Source organism: Saccopteryx leptura, chromosome 10 (assembly GCF_036850995.1).
Source record: "Saccopteryx leptura isolate mSacLep1 chromosome 10, mSacLep1_pri_phased_curated, whole genome shotgun sequence".
Taxonomy (NCBI): domain Eukaryota; kingdom Metazoa; phylum Chordata; class Mammalia; order Chiroptera; family Emballonuridae; genus Saccopteryx; species Saccopteryx leptura.
In genome coordinates this window covers 18,781,825-18,800,869 of record NC_089512.1, presented here as the reverse complement: position 1 = coordinate 18,800,869, position 19,045 = coordinate 18,781,825, and the positions used below count along the sequence as shown (strand labels likewise).

At 38.5% G+C, this 19,045-nt stretch overlaps 1 protein-coding gene across 1 annotated transcript in view; it reads right to left on the bottom strand.

Moving 5' to 3' along the window:
- Positions 1-392: 392 nt before the first annotated feature.
- The window catches only part of DYNC1LI1 (dynein cytoplasmic 1 light intermediate chain 1), a 36,234-nt gene continuing 17,581 nt past the window's right edge, over positions 393-19,045 (bottom strand). Inside the window, exons 3-13 of the mRNA XM_066350946.1 lie at positions 17,771-17,887; positions 16,827-17,057; positions 14,414-14,583; positions 11,506-11,599; positions 8,897-9,032; positions 8,164-8,275; positions 6,431-6,490; positions 6,259-6,303; positions 5,067-5,187; positions 4,237-4,392; positions 393-1,315 (exon numbers count right to left, since the gene is read on the bottom strand). Coding sequence (XP_066207043.1) covers positions 1,203-1,315; positions 4,237-4,392; positions 5,067-5,187; positions 6,259-6,303; positions 6,431-6,490; positions 8,164-8,275; positions 8,897-9,032; positions 11,506-11,599; positions 14,414-14,583; positions 16,827-17,057; positions 17,771-17,887 — 1,355 coding nt within the window. The 3' untranslated portion in view covers positions 393-1,202. The remainder of the gene's footprint in view (positions 1,316-4,236; positions 4,393-5,066; positions 5,188-6,258; positions 6,304-6,430; positions 6,491-8,163; positions 8,276-8,896; positions 9,033-11,505; positions 11,600-14,413; positions 14,584-16,826; positions 17,058-17,770; positions 17,888-19,045) is intronic.

Sequence of the window (19,045 nt, the reverse complement as noted above, 5' to 3'; positions counted from 1 at the left end):
TCTAAAACAAATACTGAAAAGTATTGAAAAAGTAGAACTACTAACAGGTGTTTTCACCTGTAAGAGTAGGTATGTGTCAGTGCATTTGCCAAGCTGTTAAAAGCAGCTTCTGCCCAGTAAGTGATAAAAGGCTCTATTTTTATCCACTAAGAATGCTGATATGGTATGAGATGTGTGGGGAAGATGTGTTTGATCAAGGTAAACTCCCAATTTAAGGAAACTTACAGGATAGCGAATCTCGTGTACTCAGACTTTCAGAAAGAAGATGAAAGATCAGAGTGCTTAAAAATCCTATTTAAGTCAAAACACTTCAAAATACTAACAAATCTTATTCATTATCTGATAAATACAAATTTAAATATAAGAGAATGCAACAAGTTATTTGAACCTGAATGCAGAGAATAAATACTTTATTAACTGATTACAGTTGAAAGTCACAAACAAAAAAAGGGTATATTAAGGCAGAGCCATATATATATATATATGACATACATATATATGACATATATATATATAGACAAATCCAAGGACTGTTACCGATTTACATTTTAATAACCTCTGCATTTTTCTTTTACACATTTAGGCAGTGTGCTTTCTTTTCTTCTCCGTTAAAGAAACAAATCTTAGCCAATATCTCAAAATCGTATTTTGATTATTTAACAGGGTCGTGAATTTAGACAATGACTAGTGTATCAAATGCTAACTGATGGTTTTCTCAGCATATTCTGTGCGTGGGGGTATATTTATGTTGCTGTGGAAAATCTGATAATCATCTTCTCTTTTCCAGTAAAACTAACAAATAAATGATTTTAATGGTCTTAACTAAACTAAGCTTGGACTTCCAAGTCCATCAAATGCCCAAAGTATATTATTCTGTGTCCTTCCTTAACCCTCCTCTGTGTGTTAAATGCCTGTAGAATACAACCAATGGCTGTACTTCAGACCTCTAAATTCTGAGTTTTTCAAAATCCCGAATGACTTCCTTATGCAAAGTGGCGATACAAATAGCAACCCTACATAGTGAAGACTATTTGTTCTTCTGTATAGCTCCCGTTTATAAAAATGGGCAACCACAAAAAAAAAAGAATAAATTTAGTCCATCTGAAAAAGCACTCCAGCTCCCTAATTCCACTCTTGAAGGAAAAGGCAGAGGCAAGTTTACATTATCCCAGAAAACTGAATAATGGCTTTATTTGGTATCTTCATGAAGCTTCTCCTTCCGTAGGAGACGTTGGTGTTGTAGGAGAAACTGTAACTGGTTTTCGTGTAATTCTGTCCAGTTCCGCGTGAACATCTGATAGGACAGGCTTCTGGCCTACGTTGAGGGAAAAGAAACAAGATTTATATGTAAGTCAAAGTATCTTTTATACCAATGTAAAAAAGTAATACAAACAGAACCACTTTAAAATGGAGTTGGAGCTGCCATCCCAGAGGATGACTCCAACCTATGGAACGTTAAAACAAAGCACAATAACCTTGGAATGGGCTGAAAGCATTGTATCCTAAACAACTGTTTTGCAAAGACAATAAGAAATCAGATTATTATGAGTACAGAACTAAATATTAAAAATGTTTAGAATTAGCATCCTTAATGTTAGCTTATCTGCACTATAGAAATGTCTTCTTACTGACATAACTGATGATGTAAGTGATATAATTGTTCCCTTTCTATTTCTCATAAGGTCCCCTGGCCTTGGTCTCCTAACTCCATTTAGGTTTCTCCCTGAATCAGTGTTTCCTGAATAGCTATTCTTTTGGATCAAAAATAAATGCTTATTGCCTCTCACCTAGTCTTTTAGTTTTTGGTTAACACTAAGTTACATAAACATCCTAATTTAAAAATAAATTCCCTCCTTTAAAATAGTGTATTACCAAATGGAAGTAAAACTAACACCTATCATTTAATGTCATAAAGATATTTTCAAAAAAGGCACAGGACAGTAAGAAGAGTAACACAGAAAATAACTAAATTTTGGAATCTGGACAGAAGATGCACGCACTGTAACAAAATAAATATTTATAGTACTGAGAAACTGAGGAAAGCCAAAGCGTCATTCAATTTATACCCAGAAACCTGTAAAAGGTTAAAAAAACAGGGTATTTGTGACAAGGGTGGCAAGAAGGTGAGTTTAAAAAAGGAGAATGGCTTAAAAAGTCTGTTTAAAGAGCAACAAAAGAAAAATAAACATCAAAATTCAAAACTGTTGGCGCAGTGGATAAAGCGTTGATCTGGAAATGCTGAGGTCGCCGGTTCGAAACCCTGGGCTTGCCTGGTCAAGGCACATAAGGAGTTGATGCTTCCTGCTCCTCCCCCCTTCTCTCTCTCTCCTTCTCTCTCTCTAAATGAATAAATAAAATAAAAATTAAAAAATTTTTTAAAAAATTCAAAACTGTTGTGCTACAAAGGACACTATTAAGAAAAGTCAAAGGACAACCAACACAATGGGAGAACACATCTGCCAATCCTTTATCTGAGGAGGGTCTAGGAAACAGATATTTAAATATCACTTAAGATTCAACAGTAAAAAGACAACCCAGTTTAAAAATGGGAAAATGATCTGAACAGACATTTCTCCAAAGAAGACATATAAATGGCCAATAAACACATGAAAAGATTCTCAACATCGTTAGCCAACAGGGAAATGCAAATCAAAGTCACAATGGGATAGAATTCACAAACACTAGGATGTTCACAGACACTAGGATTGTTCTAACCAGAAAGACGGACCGTAACAAATGTTGAAGAGGATGTGGAGAAATTGGGATCCTCAGACCCTGCTGCTGGGAATGTAAAATAGTGCAGTTCTGAAAAACACCTTGGCAGTTCTTCAAAAACTTAAACATAGAATTACTACGTGACCCAGAAATTCCACTCTTAGGTATGTACCCAAGAGAAATAAAAACAGATGTCCACACAAAAACAAACATTCGCCTAACCAGGTGGTGGCACAGTGGATACAGCATCGGACTGGGACGCAGAGGACCCAGGTTCAAAACCCCAAGGTAGCCCTGGCCGGTTGGCTCAGCGGTAGAGCGTCGGCCTAGCGTGCGGAGGACCCGGGTTCGATTCCCAGCCAGGGCACACAGGAGAAGCGCCCATTTGCTTCTCCACCCCTCCGCCGCGCCTTCCTCTCTGTCTCTCTCTTCCCCTCCCGCAGCCAAGGCTCCATTGGAGCAAAGATGGCCCGGGCGCTGGGGATGGCTCCTTTGCCTCTGCCCCAGGCACTAGAGTGGCTCTGGTCGCAACATGGCAACGTCCAGGATGGGCAGAGCATCGCCCCCTGGTGGGCAGAGCTTCGCCCCTGGTGGGCGTGCCGGGTGGATCGGTCGGGCGCATGCGGGAGTCTGTCTGACTGTCTCTCCCTGTTTCCAGCTTCAGAAAATGCAAAAAAAAAAACAACACCCCAAGGTAGTCTGGCTTGAGCACAGGCACATCAGGCTTGAGTGTGGGTTCATCCAGTTTGAGCACAGGCTCACCAGCTTGAGCACAGGGTCGCTGGCTTGAGCGTGGGATCATAAACATGACCCCATGGTTGCTGGCTTGAGCCCAAAGGTCACTGGTTTGAAGCCCAATGTTGCTGGATTGAGCAAGGGGTTACTCGGTCTGCTGTAGCCCCTGGGTCAAGGCACATATGAGAAAGCAATCGACGAACAACTAAGGTGCCGCAACAAAAAAATGGATGCTTCTCATCTCTCTCCCTTCCTGTCTGTCTGTCCCTGTCACCAAAAAAAAACAAAAACAAAAACAAAAACAAAAAAACCCATTCATAGCAGTATTATTATTCATAATAGTCAAAAAGTGGAAACGATTTAAATGTCCATGAACTAATGAATGGATAAATAAAATGTGGTATATCCATATAAGGGAATTCTGTTCATTAATAAAAAGAAATAAAATACTGAAATACTGAATTGTGGATGAACCTTGAAAACATGTGAAAGGCGGCAAATACGCATGATTCCATCTATACGAAATCTCGGGATAAGCAGGTCCACAGAGACAGACAGCAGATTAGCGTTGCCGCCGGACTTCCGGGGGAGGGCAGGAGTAACTGCCGATAGGCTGCCGGTTTCTTTTCCGGGAGATGAAAATATTCTAAAATTAGATTGTGGTGATGGTTTGCATAACTCGGTAACTAACACTATTGAACTGTCCGCTTTCAATGAGTGAACTTCATGGCATGTAAATCATATCTCAATGAAGCTGTTTAAAAAAATTTTTAGCTCTAGGTATACCTGACTTTTTGGCAGCTGGTGGTAAGCCAGTGGTCCCGCCTCCAGCTGCAGCGCCGGGGCTGCCGCCACCAACACCCGGGCCTCCTGGGGACCCAGTCTTTTTACTCAGCAAACTGTTGAAAAAATTTGCCAGGACACCTTCACTTGTAGCTCCAGCTATAGAACAAAAAACAAACACTTTCCATCAGAATGTTATTATTCTATAAGTTATTAGTTTTAGTAATCACACACAGAACAATACACTTAAAATTAAAGAGCTCTATATTCCAAATTCAAGTCTAGTTGGACCTTTAGGGGCTTGATAACTTCTCTAATCTACTCACACTTAAAACAAAATATAAGCAACCTTTAAATGTGTAAAATATTTATTTAAAAATTAGAATGTTATTTTTAAAAGGCCAAAAGTATTTTAAACAAACATGTTAGATGCTAATATATCTCTGCTTTGAAAGGAGTTCTTTGAAAATAACTGATAAAAACCATCTGCCTCAAATATTACAAAAAGTTACCAAATCCTCCTATATGTTTATGCATGCAGTTTTTTCTTCATGTTAATTACAGGTAACCTATTATAAAAACATGAATTTTTTCAATGATCTACCATAGGATAATGACTAAACACAAAGCTTTTATAAAGCTTACATCAGAGAAATGACATACAAAGGCTATACTGTAAAATGGCTCTCAGTATGATTAACTATGAGATTGTATCTATGGAGACAAAGGTGAGAAGCTATTGCACAAAAATGAAAATTACTATGGCAAAATGGGGTTCTAAGTAGATTTTTTTCCTATTGAAAAATGTGTTGTTTTCTCCGTGAGAAATGTACCTTTCATGTTTGGATCAATTTTTTTGGACCCAGCAGGGATGGGTGACACGCTGGCAACATTGGATGACACTGATCTGTTTGGAGTTCGAGGGGAGCCTCCTGGGACTCTTGGTGAGGCATCCTATGTAAGAATAGGAAAGCCATAATCATAAAAACCGAAAACTTCAATTTCACGAAAGTTATAAAAAGAAATTACTTAGCAACTGTACCCCATCTGTTCTACTGGTACTTTTACATTGCAAACCACTGACAAAAATGTTTAGCAATCGTGTCCTCGTTATTAGAAAACACAAGAGACCCATCACATTTTAGAATACTAACTTCCGCCCTGGCCGGTTGGCTCAGCGGTAGAGCGTCGGCCTAGCGTGCGGAGGACCCGGGTTCGATTCCCGGCCAGGGCACATAGGAGAAGCGCCCATTTGCTTCTCCACCCCTCCGCCGCGCTTTCCTCTCTGTCTCTCTCTTCCCCTCCCGCAGCCAAGGCTCCACTGGAGCAAAGATGGCCCGGGCACTGGGGATGGCTCTGTGGCCTCTGCCCCAGGCGCTAGAGTGGCTCTGGTCGCAACATGGCGACGCCCAGGATGGGCAGAGCATCGCCCCCTGGTGGGCAGAGCATCGCCCCATGGTGGGCGTGCCGGGTGGATCCCGGTCGGGCGCATGCGGGAGTCTGTCTGACTGTCTCTCCCTGTTTCCAGCTTCAGAAAAACGCAAAAAAAAAAAAAAAAAAAAAAAAAAGAATACTAACTTCCCCCTCAATGGAAAAAGAGGAATGTGTTGGATAATGAAGAGTGGTTACAAGGATAAGCTTTAGAGTCAGATCTGGGGTCCAACGTGGACTTACAGCCTACAAGCTATATACTCTCAGGAAAGCCACAATGTCCTTCAAAGCTTCCATTTCCCCAATAATAGCGCCTGCCTCACGGGGCTGCTGTGAGGATTTATACTATAGCACGTGAAAGTGGTTCAGCACAGTAACTGACGCATGACAAATTCTGCAAAACAGATCTTTACAACTTAAGTCATCTAAAAGGGAATCGAGTTAATCTTTTCAAATCTCACCAATTCCACAAAAAGTCTTAAATCAAGTTTATATCAAAGCATACCCATATGAGACATGTATATGATTAAAAAAGAAAGAACTAAAGCAATAAGCACTGCATTTTACAACTTTGTCAAGGTCGGCAATACTGACCACAGGCCTTCCAGCTGCAGTTGGTGGTTGCTTCGCTAAAAGGGACTGAGAAACACAAAAGAATTCTAGGTTAGATAGCCATAAGACGTCCTGCTGTATTTTTAAAGAAAATATATACAATAACAGTTTACCCATTAACCATACTCAGTCTGCTTCTGATGTAATTTCATACCTGTAGTTTCATAAGAAACACTTGGTCATCTTCTGCCATAATTTCCTTCTCGTGCACAAACTGAAACAAGCAGAGCAATGCATAAATGAGCAAGCCTAGAAACAGGAGAAGCAGGGCATTTGCTACTCATTTTTCCTAATTACTCAGAGACAGAAGAGCCATTACGTTTTTATTTCAGGGAAACCAGGAGCAACTTGCTTTTATGCACACCACCATCCATTTTCCACCCAGTAGCCAGACTGATCCTTTTAAAAGGTTAGGTCAGATTACATCACTCTGCTCAAACTCCCTCTCCAAACACTTTCCATCCCTCCTGGAATGAAATCCAGAGTCCTCACTGGAGCCAGAGGGAGGCCCTGTAAGACTTGAGCTCTGCCTTTCACCTCCTACCCTTCTTCTCCTCTCTTCACGCTTTTAGCGCACTCCAGCCTCCGGGAACGTGCACTCTGCCTTCAGCATCCTCCCCTCTTCTCACAAGCCCCGACCTTCCAACAACAGCACCCGGCCCAGCCTCGTCTCTCCCCTCTGCTTTACGGACCACCTGCGAGATGGCCCAGGTTTTGATTTACTGTTTACATCACACCCTCCTAGTTAGCACCACATCCCTGAACAATGGCTCCATAAGTACAGACAACTACAACAAAGCCAATTTGTGGATAAAAGAGAGACTGGGAAAAACTGTTGCTTTCTGATATATGTGTCTTTTTTAATAGACATCCAAACCAAAATACCACGCCAACCTATTTTTCATTTGACATTACTCTTCTTATTTCTCATTACCCACACAAATAAGACAGATGCTCAATGTAAATGTTTGGATTCTTAAGTAAGACTCATATTATATGTTAAATCAAAATTACTTTTTCATGAAACATGTACAAATTAAGTCAGTGAGAAGTACTATATGCAAACACTCATTTTTATACATTTCATAAACATCTCTAGTACTTAACTATATAACACCATCTACTGCTTAACATGAAATTAACATATGTGAAGAAAGAGTACCTTCTGAAACCTAATTTGAGTCAGAAGAGTAACAGGTAACAGTCAAGACAAAATATTTATGTGAATGGGAGTTCCTGGACAGTGTGGTAACTAATGACTGAGGAGAAGACCCAAGATCTGTGTCAACTAATAAAATTATTCTAGCAAGGCTTCCCTGGCTGTTGGCCGAGCTCTAGGTTAGAGAGTCCACAGGTTCTACCTATTCAGTATGTTCCAGATCCACATGCTCACTCACACTAGTCTAGGATTTCCATTAGAATATGGACGCTGAACTGATTTTTCTAATATAAATATGCTAAAGGCTAAGTCATGACTCAATAACTGAATAGCTGACTTATGTTTTGATAAAACAGATCTTTATTTTGAATGATATATTACCAACACCCAAATTACACTTGGAAACCCCTTCGACAGGAAAGAACACTTTTATCTTTCTACCTTACAATATGAAAATTAAGGACTTCCCCTTCAGGTAAAAGCCTAAATTGAGGCCCTGACCAGGTGACTCAGTGGATAGAGCACTGTCCTGGCGCACTGAGGTTTCGGGTTTGATCCCCGGGCAGGGCACATATGAGAAGCAGCCAATGAGCTCACAACTAAATGGAACAACGAAGTAGAAGAAGATGATGCTTCTTTCTCCCTCTCCCACCCCCTTATTTTCTCTCTCTCAAATCAATGGGGGGGGGGGGAGTCTAAGTATCGAGACTATATACTAAAACTATTACCTTTCGAACAGGTGGTTTAGTTATAATGTCTTCAAAATTATCTTCTGCTTTTAATGTTTGAAAATTTTCATGTAATATTCCTATTTTCTTATCATTATCCCACCCTGCTGGACTGGAAAGAAAGGCACGTGAGAAATTTTTAAGCATTTATATAGTCATTCTTTCTTTCAAGCCATGAACGCATTGAAGGGAACATTTTTATAAAAATAAATTTGAAAAAAATAAAAATAAAATAAAAAATAAATTTGACCAATTATAGAAAACTAATCTGCTTTAAAAAAAAATTATAGTGCTCATGTTATAGTTTACTAGTTTCCACTTAAAATGATTCTGAATCTTCCTGACTTTAAAAATGCCACTGTAGTTTATTTCGGGGGATGATGGTGGTAATTATTACCACCCCCCAATTTTATTCAGGTAACTTTTAAAAGCTTGTCTAAATTATACATTGGGTGCTTTAAGTTATCATTACCAATTAAAAAGTAGATATACTGATATATACCCCCAAAAGGTGGCTATAACAATGCCTTTTAGAAAGGACCCAGACCAGCAGTAACCCTAAAAGACAATGATAAATAGGTCAAGGCAGGTTACAAATAAAACAGTCTAGGAGATTCTCACCCACTCATCATGTAAAGTTCTGCTAGTCTCACCTCAAAACTGAAGGTGATGACTCACCATCAAACTGTAGCAACAATACATGATGAAATGATATATTTAAGTGCATACTTACATAAATACTGCATCTTTTTCCACTACAACAGCAGGAATCTTATACGGAAATCCATATAGCTTCTGAACGATGTATTTATATACTAAATCTATATTTTTGTTTTCTTTTACTGAAGTGTAAATAAGTGCTGCACCATCTGAATAATACCGTTAAAGAAATTTCTGGACAAATTCCATAAAGTTCTTGTTCTCAGTCTAACGTTCACAGCTGCAAGATTTATTAGTTTCAAAAAAAATATCCAAAGGTACATTATAGGGTAATCAAAATTTCAAAAGTATAAAATTCTTACATACAGGTTAAAATGCAAATAAAACATTTTATAACAAGCTATAATAAAATAAATCTCATTAATCTAAGAGAGAAATGGTAAATTTAGTAATACTGACCTCACTACTACCTGTATTTACACATTAAGAGGCCATTTGTTTTAAAGCTTCCTAAACTTCATGAAGGGGTATTATTTATCAACAATTGTTTTGTTTGCCTTTTCAGCAAAAATGGTTTGCACTTCTCTTCTGGTTTTTACTAGCTCCAGGAATGATGACTTTGGGGACAAACCTCAGGAGACCCACAAAGAGAGACGAGCCAATAGGTATTACCAGGAAGCCTTGAGAAATGTTCCAAGGTAGATTTCCTGACCAAAACTTGAGCTATGACAACCTCACATGATGATAATATTAATTAAATCAGATCCTAAGTTTTATCCAAACTACATGATAGATCAAGAGATCAAAAGAGGCCTGTGGGAAAGGGGTCAATGTGACAGATAATGTGGTCAGAGTGGCTATCTGACCTTTTATGACCATGCTAAGGGCCACTCTCTTGCACTGGCCATAGTGTCCTGAGAGAAATGGTAGCTCGGGTCAAAAGGGTGCGCTGGGAATAGACTGACTTCTGATCGGGGATATTCGTATTTCCTAGGACAAGACCCTAAAAGTGGTATCACTACTTACCATAAAACTCAGAAGAAACAAATATACTCTTAAGTAAAAAGCTTAATTGTGTCAACTTTTCATTAATGATCGTTCTCATGAGAACCAATTTGTGATAATTTGAAAAATTTCGAAGCTGAAAAATTTGTATTGCAATTAAAATGTTAAAGATAAAGATGATTTTGAACTGATGCCCTGACACACACACCTCACTTTGTTGAAGTGACTTGTCACAGTCTTTTAAAATCAACTAGCCCTACGCAGGTCTGAAATTTTCTTAGTGGACAGCCTCCTTCCTGATTACATTTCTGTATGTTCACTTTGAAGTATGGAATTAAATCCATGTTAAAAGAGACTGTTCTCAAATTTTGTAAGCTTCAAAGATAAAAAAGGCTATGTATACCTGCTTCCATTACTTCCACTTTTGTTTTCTTTTTAAAGGCTCTTATGTACACAAATGCCCTTTAATTCAACCTGACTCACCTATTATGTGACACAGGAGAGAAAGGGCCATGGAGCGGACAGAGAACTGAAGGAAAAGGAAAGGAAAACCACCAGTGTCGAGTGAGCCTATTCATTATTCAGCCACGCTTTCTACTGAGTGGTCCTTAAAGTAAATATCCATTAGTGAAAATGAAATCTACAGATACTATAAACATGTGTATATGACTTATTATTTCTACCTACTCCCAATATAATTCTTCACTTTTCAGACCCAAAAGCTCTGGTAGGAGAATGAAACTGCAAAATATCTGCTCCACAGCTCTCTCTTCGCTGAAGATATCTACAGTAAATTCTCTTAAAAGCATTCACTTCCAACCCTCACTTTATCCTCCTTTGAGATGTGTATGTTGTTCTTGGCTAATCTAATCCTTGCAACCTAGACTAGACAAGATTCCTTTTGATAGGTTTCTAACCTTGTGATCATTAAAATCACCCAGAAAGCATTTCAAAAGTATAGATTCTCTAGTTAACCATGGAATGTTCTAATTCAGTAAGTCTTATATGGGGACAGCTAGAGTTTGAAATCACTAGGTTAAGACTATCTGTGGAGATAACATACTAAACATATAAAAAATGAGAACACATAAGCCTCTGTGTTGATCATGCCCCACTGCCCACCCAATAAATGAACACCACCTTTTTTTTGCGTGGGGGGGAGGGGTAAGTGGTAGATCTGATTTCATTTATTCAGACTCTAAAACAGAATGTCAGTAATGACCAGCTAAAAGATTAATTCTAAGAGTACTGAATTAACCTATTTATAACTTAGAACTGAGCTTTTAAAAAGAGAAAACAATACATATTGATTTGATAACAATTTCATCTCATCATTTTAGGATAAAAACATAGATGGTATAAATACCACTTTTCAATCAGGATGTTTACAATGGCAACTCATTAGAATTTTCCACATAAGACTAATAATTATTTTTCTTAAGAATAATACTTTAAACACAGCAAATTAAATTTACATACTTTAATATGTGCTTTTATATCTCAAAATGCCCAGATATAAATAATTTGAGACCTAAAATGAAATTTCCAACCAGGGCAGAAGGAACAAATTTATAAAATTTCTAAAGTCCATCAATTTAATTCTTTTCTTTAAAACAAGCAAACAAACAAAAAACTTGGGTAAAGTACACTGCATCAATCAATGTATTAAAAGGATACACTGTAAACAAAACTTCCGGATATGTGACTGAATAAAATCAAAATGTTCATCTCTGTAGTCGTGTTCTTTCTCCAGCACACTGATGGCATCACACTGTTGAGATAAAATAATTCAAAATTAAATATAATGACTCAATCACTTCAGTTTAGGGTGGGGAAATATCACGAAACTACCCCTTTGATATGGTCATTGAACAAAAGGACCTAGACTATCAATTACTCCTATATGTCTAGAGACATTTAGCTGGAATCTTTATTTTATTTTATTTATTCATTTTTAGAGAGGAGAGAGAGGGAGAGAGAGAGACAGAGAGAGAGGAGAGAGAGACAGAGAGAAAGGAGGAGGGAGAAGCTGGAAGCATCAACTCCCATATGTGCCTTGACCAGGCAAGCCCAGGGTTTCGAACCGGCGACCTCAGCATTTCCAGGTCAACGCTTTATCCACTGCGCCACCACAGGTCAGGTTAGCTGGAATCTCAAGACTAATGAATAATTTTATTTCTTTAAAAGCATTGTTTTCTAGCCTGACCTGTGGTGGCGCAGTGGATAAAGCGTCAACCTGGAAATGCTGAGGTCGCCGGTTCGAAACCCTGGGCTTGCCTGGTCAAGGCACATATGGGAGTTGATGCTTCCAGCTCCTCCCCCCCTTCTCTCTCTCTGTCTCTCCCTCTCCTCTCTAAAATGAATAATAATAATAAAAAAAAGCACCTCTTACCTAAGAGTGTGCCTTATTAAAAAAAAAAAAAGGCATTGTTTTCTAAATTATATTGAATGTGGTGAGGACACTAAAGAGAAAGCTGTAGTACAGAAAGGAATGAAGAATAACAGGACAGTGCTAATTCAACTACTTACAGCCTAGAACAAAGTTTTCAAGATCTAAAATCTGTTCGAGTTCTATAAAACACTCTGCGTATCCAGGGAGCCTGCAGCTCTCACTATTGCCTCTTTGTTCCTCTGGTTATCTGATAACTCTACTGACCTTCATTTCTTTCCTCGTGCTTTTATCCACTCTCACTACAATTCATCAACAGCAAAGCAAGGGGGACTTACAGGCTATTTTTAAAATGTCACTAGTACAATCAATGAAACAATTTCTGAATTCTACTTGCCACAGAAAAATGTTACATAAAAAAAGGCATGTTCAAAACCACGGTATCCAAATAACTTCACTAAAACCCATCTAAATTGAGGTTTAAAATCTAAAAATAAACACTTAATAATGTTCATTATACCTAGTATTAGTTTGGGTTCAAATGTGGTATGTAATTTTTGTTGTGCGTATGTACATTTCATAGAACATAGAGAGTAATTATTTCAAATGACTAAAGATACTTATAATTATTATACTTTTGACACTTTTGGTGAAGCATGATAGTTTAGTAAAGAAATTTTTAATTGAAATAAGAGGATCTGGACCTGAAGCAAGAAACTCAGTCTCTCTGAATCTCAATTTCCAGTCCTTAAGCCGAGTTACTAACGTTCTTCCTCCACCCTGACAAACATATTCTTCCATCTCCCAACCCATTTAAAGCTCTTAAACCAAAGAACAACTGATAGTGCTTTCCATTCTGTGAAATACTGCAGATGATCTCTTCTGGCTTAAAATTTTTATGAATCATGACTCATTTGGTAACGATTCAGATAATAGACTTGACTTAAATGCTACCCTTCCCCAATTGTTACTGATAAATTTTGCAGTGTTTAAAGTAAAACTTAAGCTAGATTTAATTTTTTTATCATCTTTATCCCAAAGATGAATTCCATAACCTCTTTCAATTATATGTGCAAATTTTATGAAACAAAAATTATTAATAATTTTAGATCTCAAAAGGGTTTACTGTTCTGTCATTTTCTTAACTATTCCATGGCATTCTACAAACAATAAAGGCTAAATAGAAGATACATTTGAAATATAAATTATTTTTAAAGGAAATTTGGTTTTATTATAAAGTATATAAAGTGACAGACTAAATAAACAGAATTTTGATTTCAGCAATCCTATGAGAACCTCTTTAATAAATAAAAAACCCTTAATAAATGTGTTATCAACTTTACATAATGCGTGCTTAAAAGTTTATTTTATTTTAGGTGTTAGAAGTAGATGTTTAGGCCCTGGCCAATTGGCTCAGTGGTAGACCATCGGCCTGCCGTGTGAAAGTCCCAGGTTCGATTCCCAGTCAGGGCTCACAGGAGACAACCATCTGCTTCCCCACCCCTCCCCCTCTCACTTCTTTCTCTCTCTCTCTCTTTCTCTCACTCTCTCTTCCTCTCCCACAGCCATAGTTCAATCGGTTCTAGCGAGTTGGCCTTGGGTGCTGAGGATGGTTCCATGACCTCAGATCAGCCTCAGGCGCTAAAATAGCTTGGCTGCTGAGCAACAAAGCTGCGGCCCAGTCAGGCAGAGCATCGCCTGTAGAGGCTTGCTGGGTGGACCCCAGTCAGGGCGCAGTCAGGGAATCTGTCTCTGCCTCTTGCCTCTCACTTAATTAAAAAAAAAAAAAAAGTAGGTGTTTAAAAGTCTGTTTTATTTTAAGTACAAAACTTCTAATTTAAGATATTAGCATATAAAGATTTAATGTGGAAAAATTACAAAAATTAATACTTAAATTAACATCTTATCTGTAATTATGTCTACTAAATTGACTGTATAAGTCAAATTGGATTTTGGAAAATGATATTCAATCACAAACAGAATACCTGAAATAACATTTTCTTTCAAAAAAAATATATGATTAAGACCATAAAACCATATTGTGAATGTCATTCAATATTTTAAACTATTATTTCTATTTGTTAAGAAAAACTATCTAGGAAAAATAATATGTCAACTCCAAAAGGAGTCTAGGAAACAAAATAACTGTTCATCCCTGGTTCATATCGTAACAGAATCTCTAGGAAGCAAACTAACCTTTGTGCAAACTATTAGTACTGGAATGCCCAAGTTATGTGTAAGCGTATCCGCACCCAGAGGTAAAACCACACTGTCGTCTTTGTCTTCCTGTGACATGGTATTTCTTCTCTGAGGAGAGGCTGGGAAATCTTCTCCAGGCTCCACATATTCTTGAAAGTCCCTAATCACTGAAAATCAAAGTAAATAATTTAATAATAGTTTAGAACTTGCTTTATTTCAGCAAGTAGCTTTTCCTGCCATAATCTAAGTATATACAGTGTGTCTGTAAAGTCATGGTGCACTTTTGACCAGTCACAGGAAAGCAACAAAAGACGATAGAAATGTGAAATTCTGCACCAAATAAAAGGAAAACCCTCCCAGTTTCTGTAGGATGATGTGGCAGCATGTGCGCATGTGCAGATGATGACGTAACACCGTGTATACAGCAGAGCAGCCCACGGACATGCCAGTCAAGATGTGGACAGTACCAGAGGAAAGTTCAGTGTGTTCTGTGGCTCGCTAAATTAGAATCCGTGACCAAAGTGCAACGTGAAGGTTGGCACGTTTATAACGAAGTGCCACCACATAGGAATAACATTACTCAGTGGGATAAGCAGTTGAAGGAAACCGGCAGTTTGGTGGAGAAACCCCGTTCTGGTAGGCCATCAGTCAGTGACGAGTCTGTAGAGGCTATACGGGATAGCTACCTAAGGAGCCCTAAAAACTCTGTGCATGAGCCCACATCGAACTGCACTGAATAGGTATGAAACTGGGAGAGTTTTCCTTTTATGTGGTGCATATTACACATTTCTATCGTCTTTTGTTGCTTTCCTGTGACCAGTCAAAAAGTGCACCATGACTTTACAGACACACTGTATTTTACTACAGTTTATACTTCATCTTGTAAGGGAAGATACAAAAAGGGTTTGTGAAATCTAGTTCAAGGACAGTTCAGAAGCACTGGACCCACATTAATTTTAGGAAGCAGAGTATAACACTGAATGGCTCCAAAGAGTGGGGTTCAGTGTAGGCCTGGTTTAGTTTGCAAATTATTTGGGCAAGTCACAACCTAGCCTGAGAATTAATGAGATATTACCAACTCAGAGAAATTTTTAGAACTCATTTGTAAGACTATCAAAACCTTCCCTTAAAAAAAAAGTTCAAGTGAAGGTATCAAGGGTCTTAACAATGTGTACTTGGACTCGGTGATTACTCTTTGAGGATTTACCAAGGGGACAAGCAGGGAAGCAGTCACAGGGATTTCCATACACGACTGCTTTTTGTGTTAAAAGCAAAATGGATCTGGAAACAAGTTATCCACAGCATCGGATTAAAACAGTATATGGGGGCATATCATACAGAACTACAGAGGAGGAAAGTGTCTTAAATTTACACGGGGTCAAGGAGGAGGAGATCCTGAACGGTTGAGAGCAGTTCGCTGGAGAACAGAGAGGCACGCACGTACCCTGACAGCTCTGGGAGATACTACTCTTCAAATCAGAGGCGGAACTCTACGGTGGTTCTGGAGTTCTAGCATGCACCAAGTTTCTGATGGGGGGGGGGGGCTGAAATGTATATTTCTGACCGGTTCCCAGCAGCACTGATACTGATGCTGCTGGTCCCGGGACTAGTGCTACAGTATAAATTTAGAGGGGGGAAAACCTACAGGCAGTCAATGGCCAACGGGGAAAGAAAAGTATAAAGAGCAGTTAGACATTTTTCAATGATTTAGGACATATATTCTCCTAAGTTTTCACTGTTTCCTTGCATATAAATTCTAGTAAGCTGTCAATTCTCCTCAAAAAGTTATTATAAATGAACAATAATAAAGAAAGGCAGCACTCAATCTGTATATTTCCTTAAGCAAAGCATAACACTGGCAAGTGAAGCACTCTCAGTGAAATTAACAACTGTGACAGCTGGCTTGTACAACCTGTTAGAAATGACCCATCCATTTTCATAACTTCCATGAAAATTTCCAACTTACATGAGCATGTAAAAATATGTACTTTGTGAATCATAAAACCAGCTTAGCATCTTTATATTTATGTTGTGAACATCTTTTTTGACATATTTCATTTTGACAGGTTGATAAGATTGTTCTGCTTATCAAGAAATGAAATGGCTGAAAATGAGCAGCTGAAGACTGCAATTTTTTTAATCTTGAAAAACCACCTTTCAGAATGAACACATATAGTCTTTCGGCAAAGGAGCAAAGGCACCTCTATGAAAGAGTCTGCCATTATGGATGCGTGTCCAACTTGAAACTATATTGAAACCTAGCACATCATTAAAACTGAATTTCAGAAACAGTACTCACATTATGTTTCCTTCATTAAATCTTATTCAAAGTCAAAAATTACTAACAATGATGATTGCCAGTTAGGGAATTTGTACTTGAAATCTACATTAGCATTTCTAGACTACTCACACTTTTGTTCCATTTCTTTCATTTCTTCGGGAGGAATTTTCAATTTGTCAATATGTTCTCTAACAACACTTGCCCATTTCTGTAAAGAATCCAAAGCAGTCCAAGGCTTTGACATATCAACAACCAGCATAACCAGCGTGTCCTTCAGAGAAATGCCATCCAGTGAAAATTTAAGGAGGCCTTTGTGATACAGATCTCCATCTAAGATCCATACATTGCACCTTGTTTGATCTACAACAGACAAAGGAAAGTTACCAAGGCAACAGGATTAAGTTATTTCATCCTTCAACTAACGGTACTACTTGGTATTTTATGGCATTGCCACAGGAGAGGTATCTTTTTTGACAAGGTTCAACTATTTAGGTCACATCTATCAATTTAGTAAAGGCCTAACAAATATTCAGGGAAGTGATTTAACTGCCAGCACAGAACACCAGCACCCTCTACTTCATGCTTCTCGATCCCAAACCAGACTAAACGACATATTGCTATTCTTACCATCAGCAGATAGAGCCATGCATAGTCAAGATATTATATATAAAAATGAGAAGGCAAGTGATCTATAGAAGAAAAATAATGGCTGATCAGATAAGAAAAGCTGGGGAAATTACATATTTTATGTCCAAAAGTGAAAAGAAGATAAAAGGTAGTCAGCAAACAATCATAGGATACTAGTATTTCACTATCTGAAGGAAAATGAACTGAAAGTGAGCTTCTTCAATGATAGTAAGAAAGCTGAAGTCTGCACACCAGAACAACTGGAGATGTTTAAAACATATGAATCCCAATCCCCCCCAAAATAAAAGTATGCTAGGCATAACTGTTTGCTGAGTGGCATGACGTAGTAGGGCTCCCAGTGAAAACGACAAACTCAGAGACTCAGAGGAGCATCTGTGCACCTGGGGGCGACTTCAGGAAACCTGGGTCACAAACAGGACACTCACCATCCCTGTCTTCATCATGAACATTTAGGTACAAATATTCCAATCCTCTTCCTTTCTTGTACTCCTCTATTCCCTGAATTTTTCTAATTAAGCTTGTTTTCCCAGCTCCATCTTCACCTGTATAAAAAGACAAATCTTTTAAACTGTAACATGGACACACACACATACACACACGGATGCTTTCTAGTGCCAAGTGAAAAATCTAACTGACACCAGCTTCAACCAGAAGGGTCCTTTGATGGAAAACCACCAGGAAACGATGGAGTTGAAGGTGCAGACTTCACCTCCAGGGTGTTCCCTCTCAGTGTCTGTTCCATCCTATTATAAATGGCTTCCTCTGTGGGTATTTTTCAGGAAGCTCAACTCTTACGTCATCACAGTTTAACCTAGAAGAAACAAAAGACTCTTTGGGCTTTCTGGCTGTAGAATCTCGGGTAGACACTATGATGGCCCAGTGTGGGCCATGTGCCTACACACGGGCCACTCATGGAGGACAAACAGTACAGCAGATCTGACCAGGGCAGGGAACTGTGACTGTAGCCGCAGCAAACCATGTAGCAAGGGAGAGGGCTGGCAGTTAGGGGTAGTTAGCTGGGTAAGAACAAGGGTAGAGGGAAGGTAGAACACAAAAACAAAATGCAGATTAAAAATATTAATAGCAAAAAGTCATGTGATTTAAATGGCACAAGTTTAAAAAGTTTAAAACTAGGCTAGCTAGTCCATGTTTTGGTGAGGATTTTTTAAATATTGTGAACCTACTTAAAAAGTACATGTTGCTGTTTCATAAACTTACTAATTATTAGCAATATTATGTTAATAGTTGTTTCTTGGATCTAAGGACTTAATCCTGGAGATTCATGAGTTCTCCGAGAATCTAAAAATTGTTTTCATTTTCACGTTCAGCTTTAAAATAATTATGTATGTCTTAGATCTTCTGAATGACCATCTTTATATCTAAATGCAGCCGCAAGACTGCAATACCCACCTCGGCAGTGGTGTTTATAACCCTACCGGTGCCAAGCGGAGACCAAGTGGTACAGACGGAACCAGCACGCCCAACTCACAAACAGTGCCACAGAGCAGTCGTTCTACATTCAGTTGTACTGGCCAGATTGGTTCTTTTTATGAACCATTTTCCAACACTCCGTAACAATAAGTGTAGCCTTAAATAGGCGATAAAAAACTTGTCATTAAACGAGTACTTATTTTTCAGTACTATTTTTGCGGTGTTCTATTAAGATGGCCCATCAAAATAACAGCTTGGGTGGAAAGCAG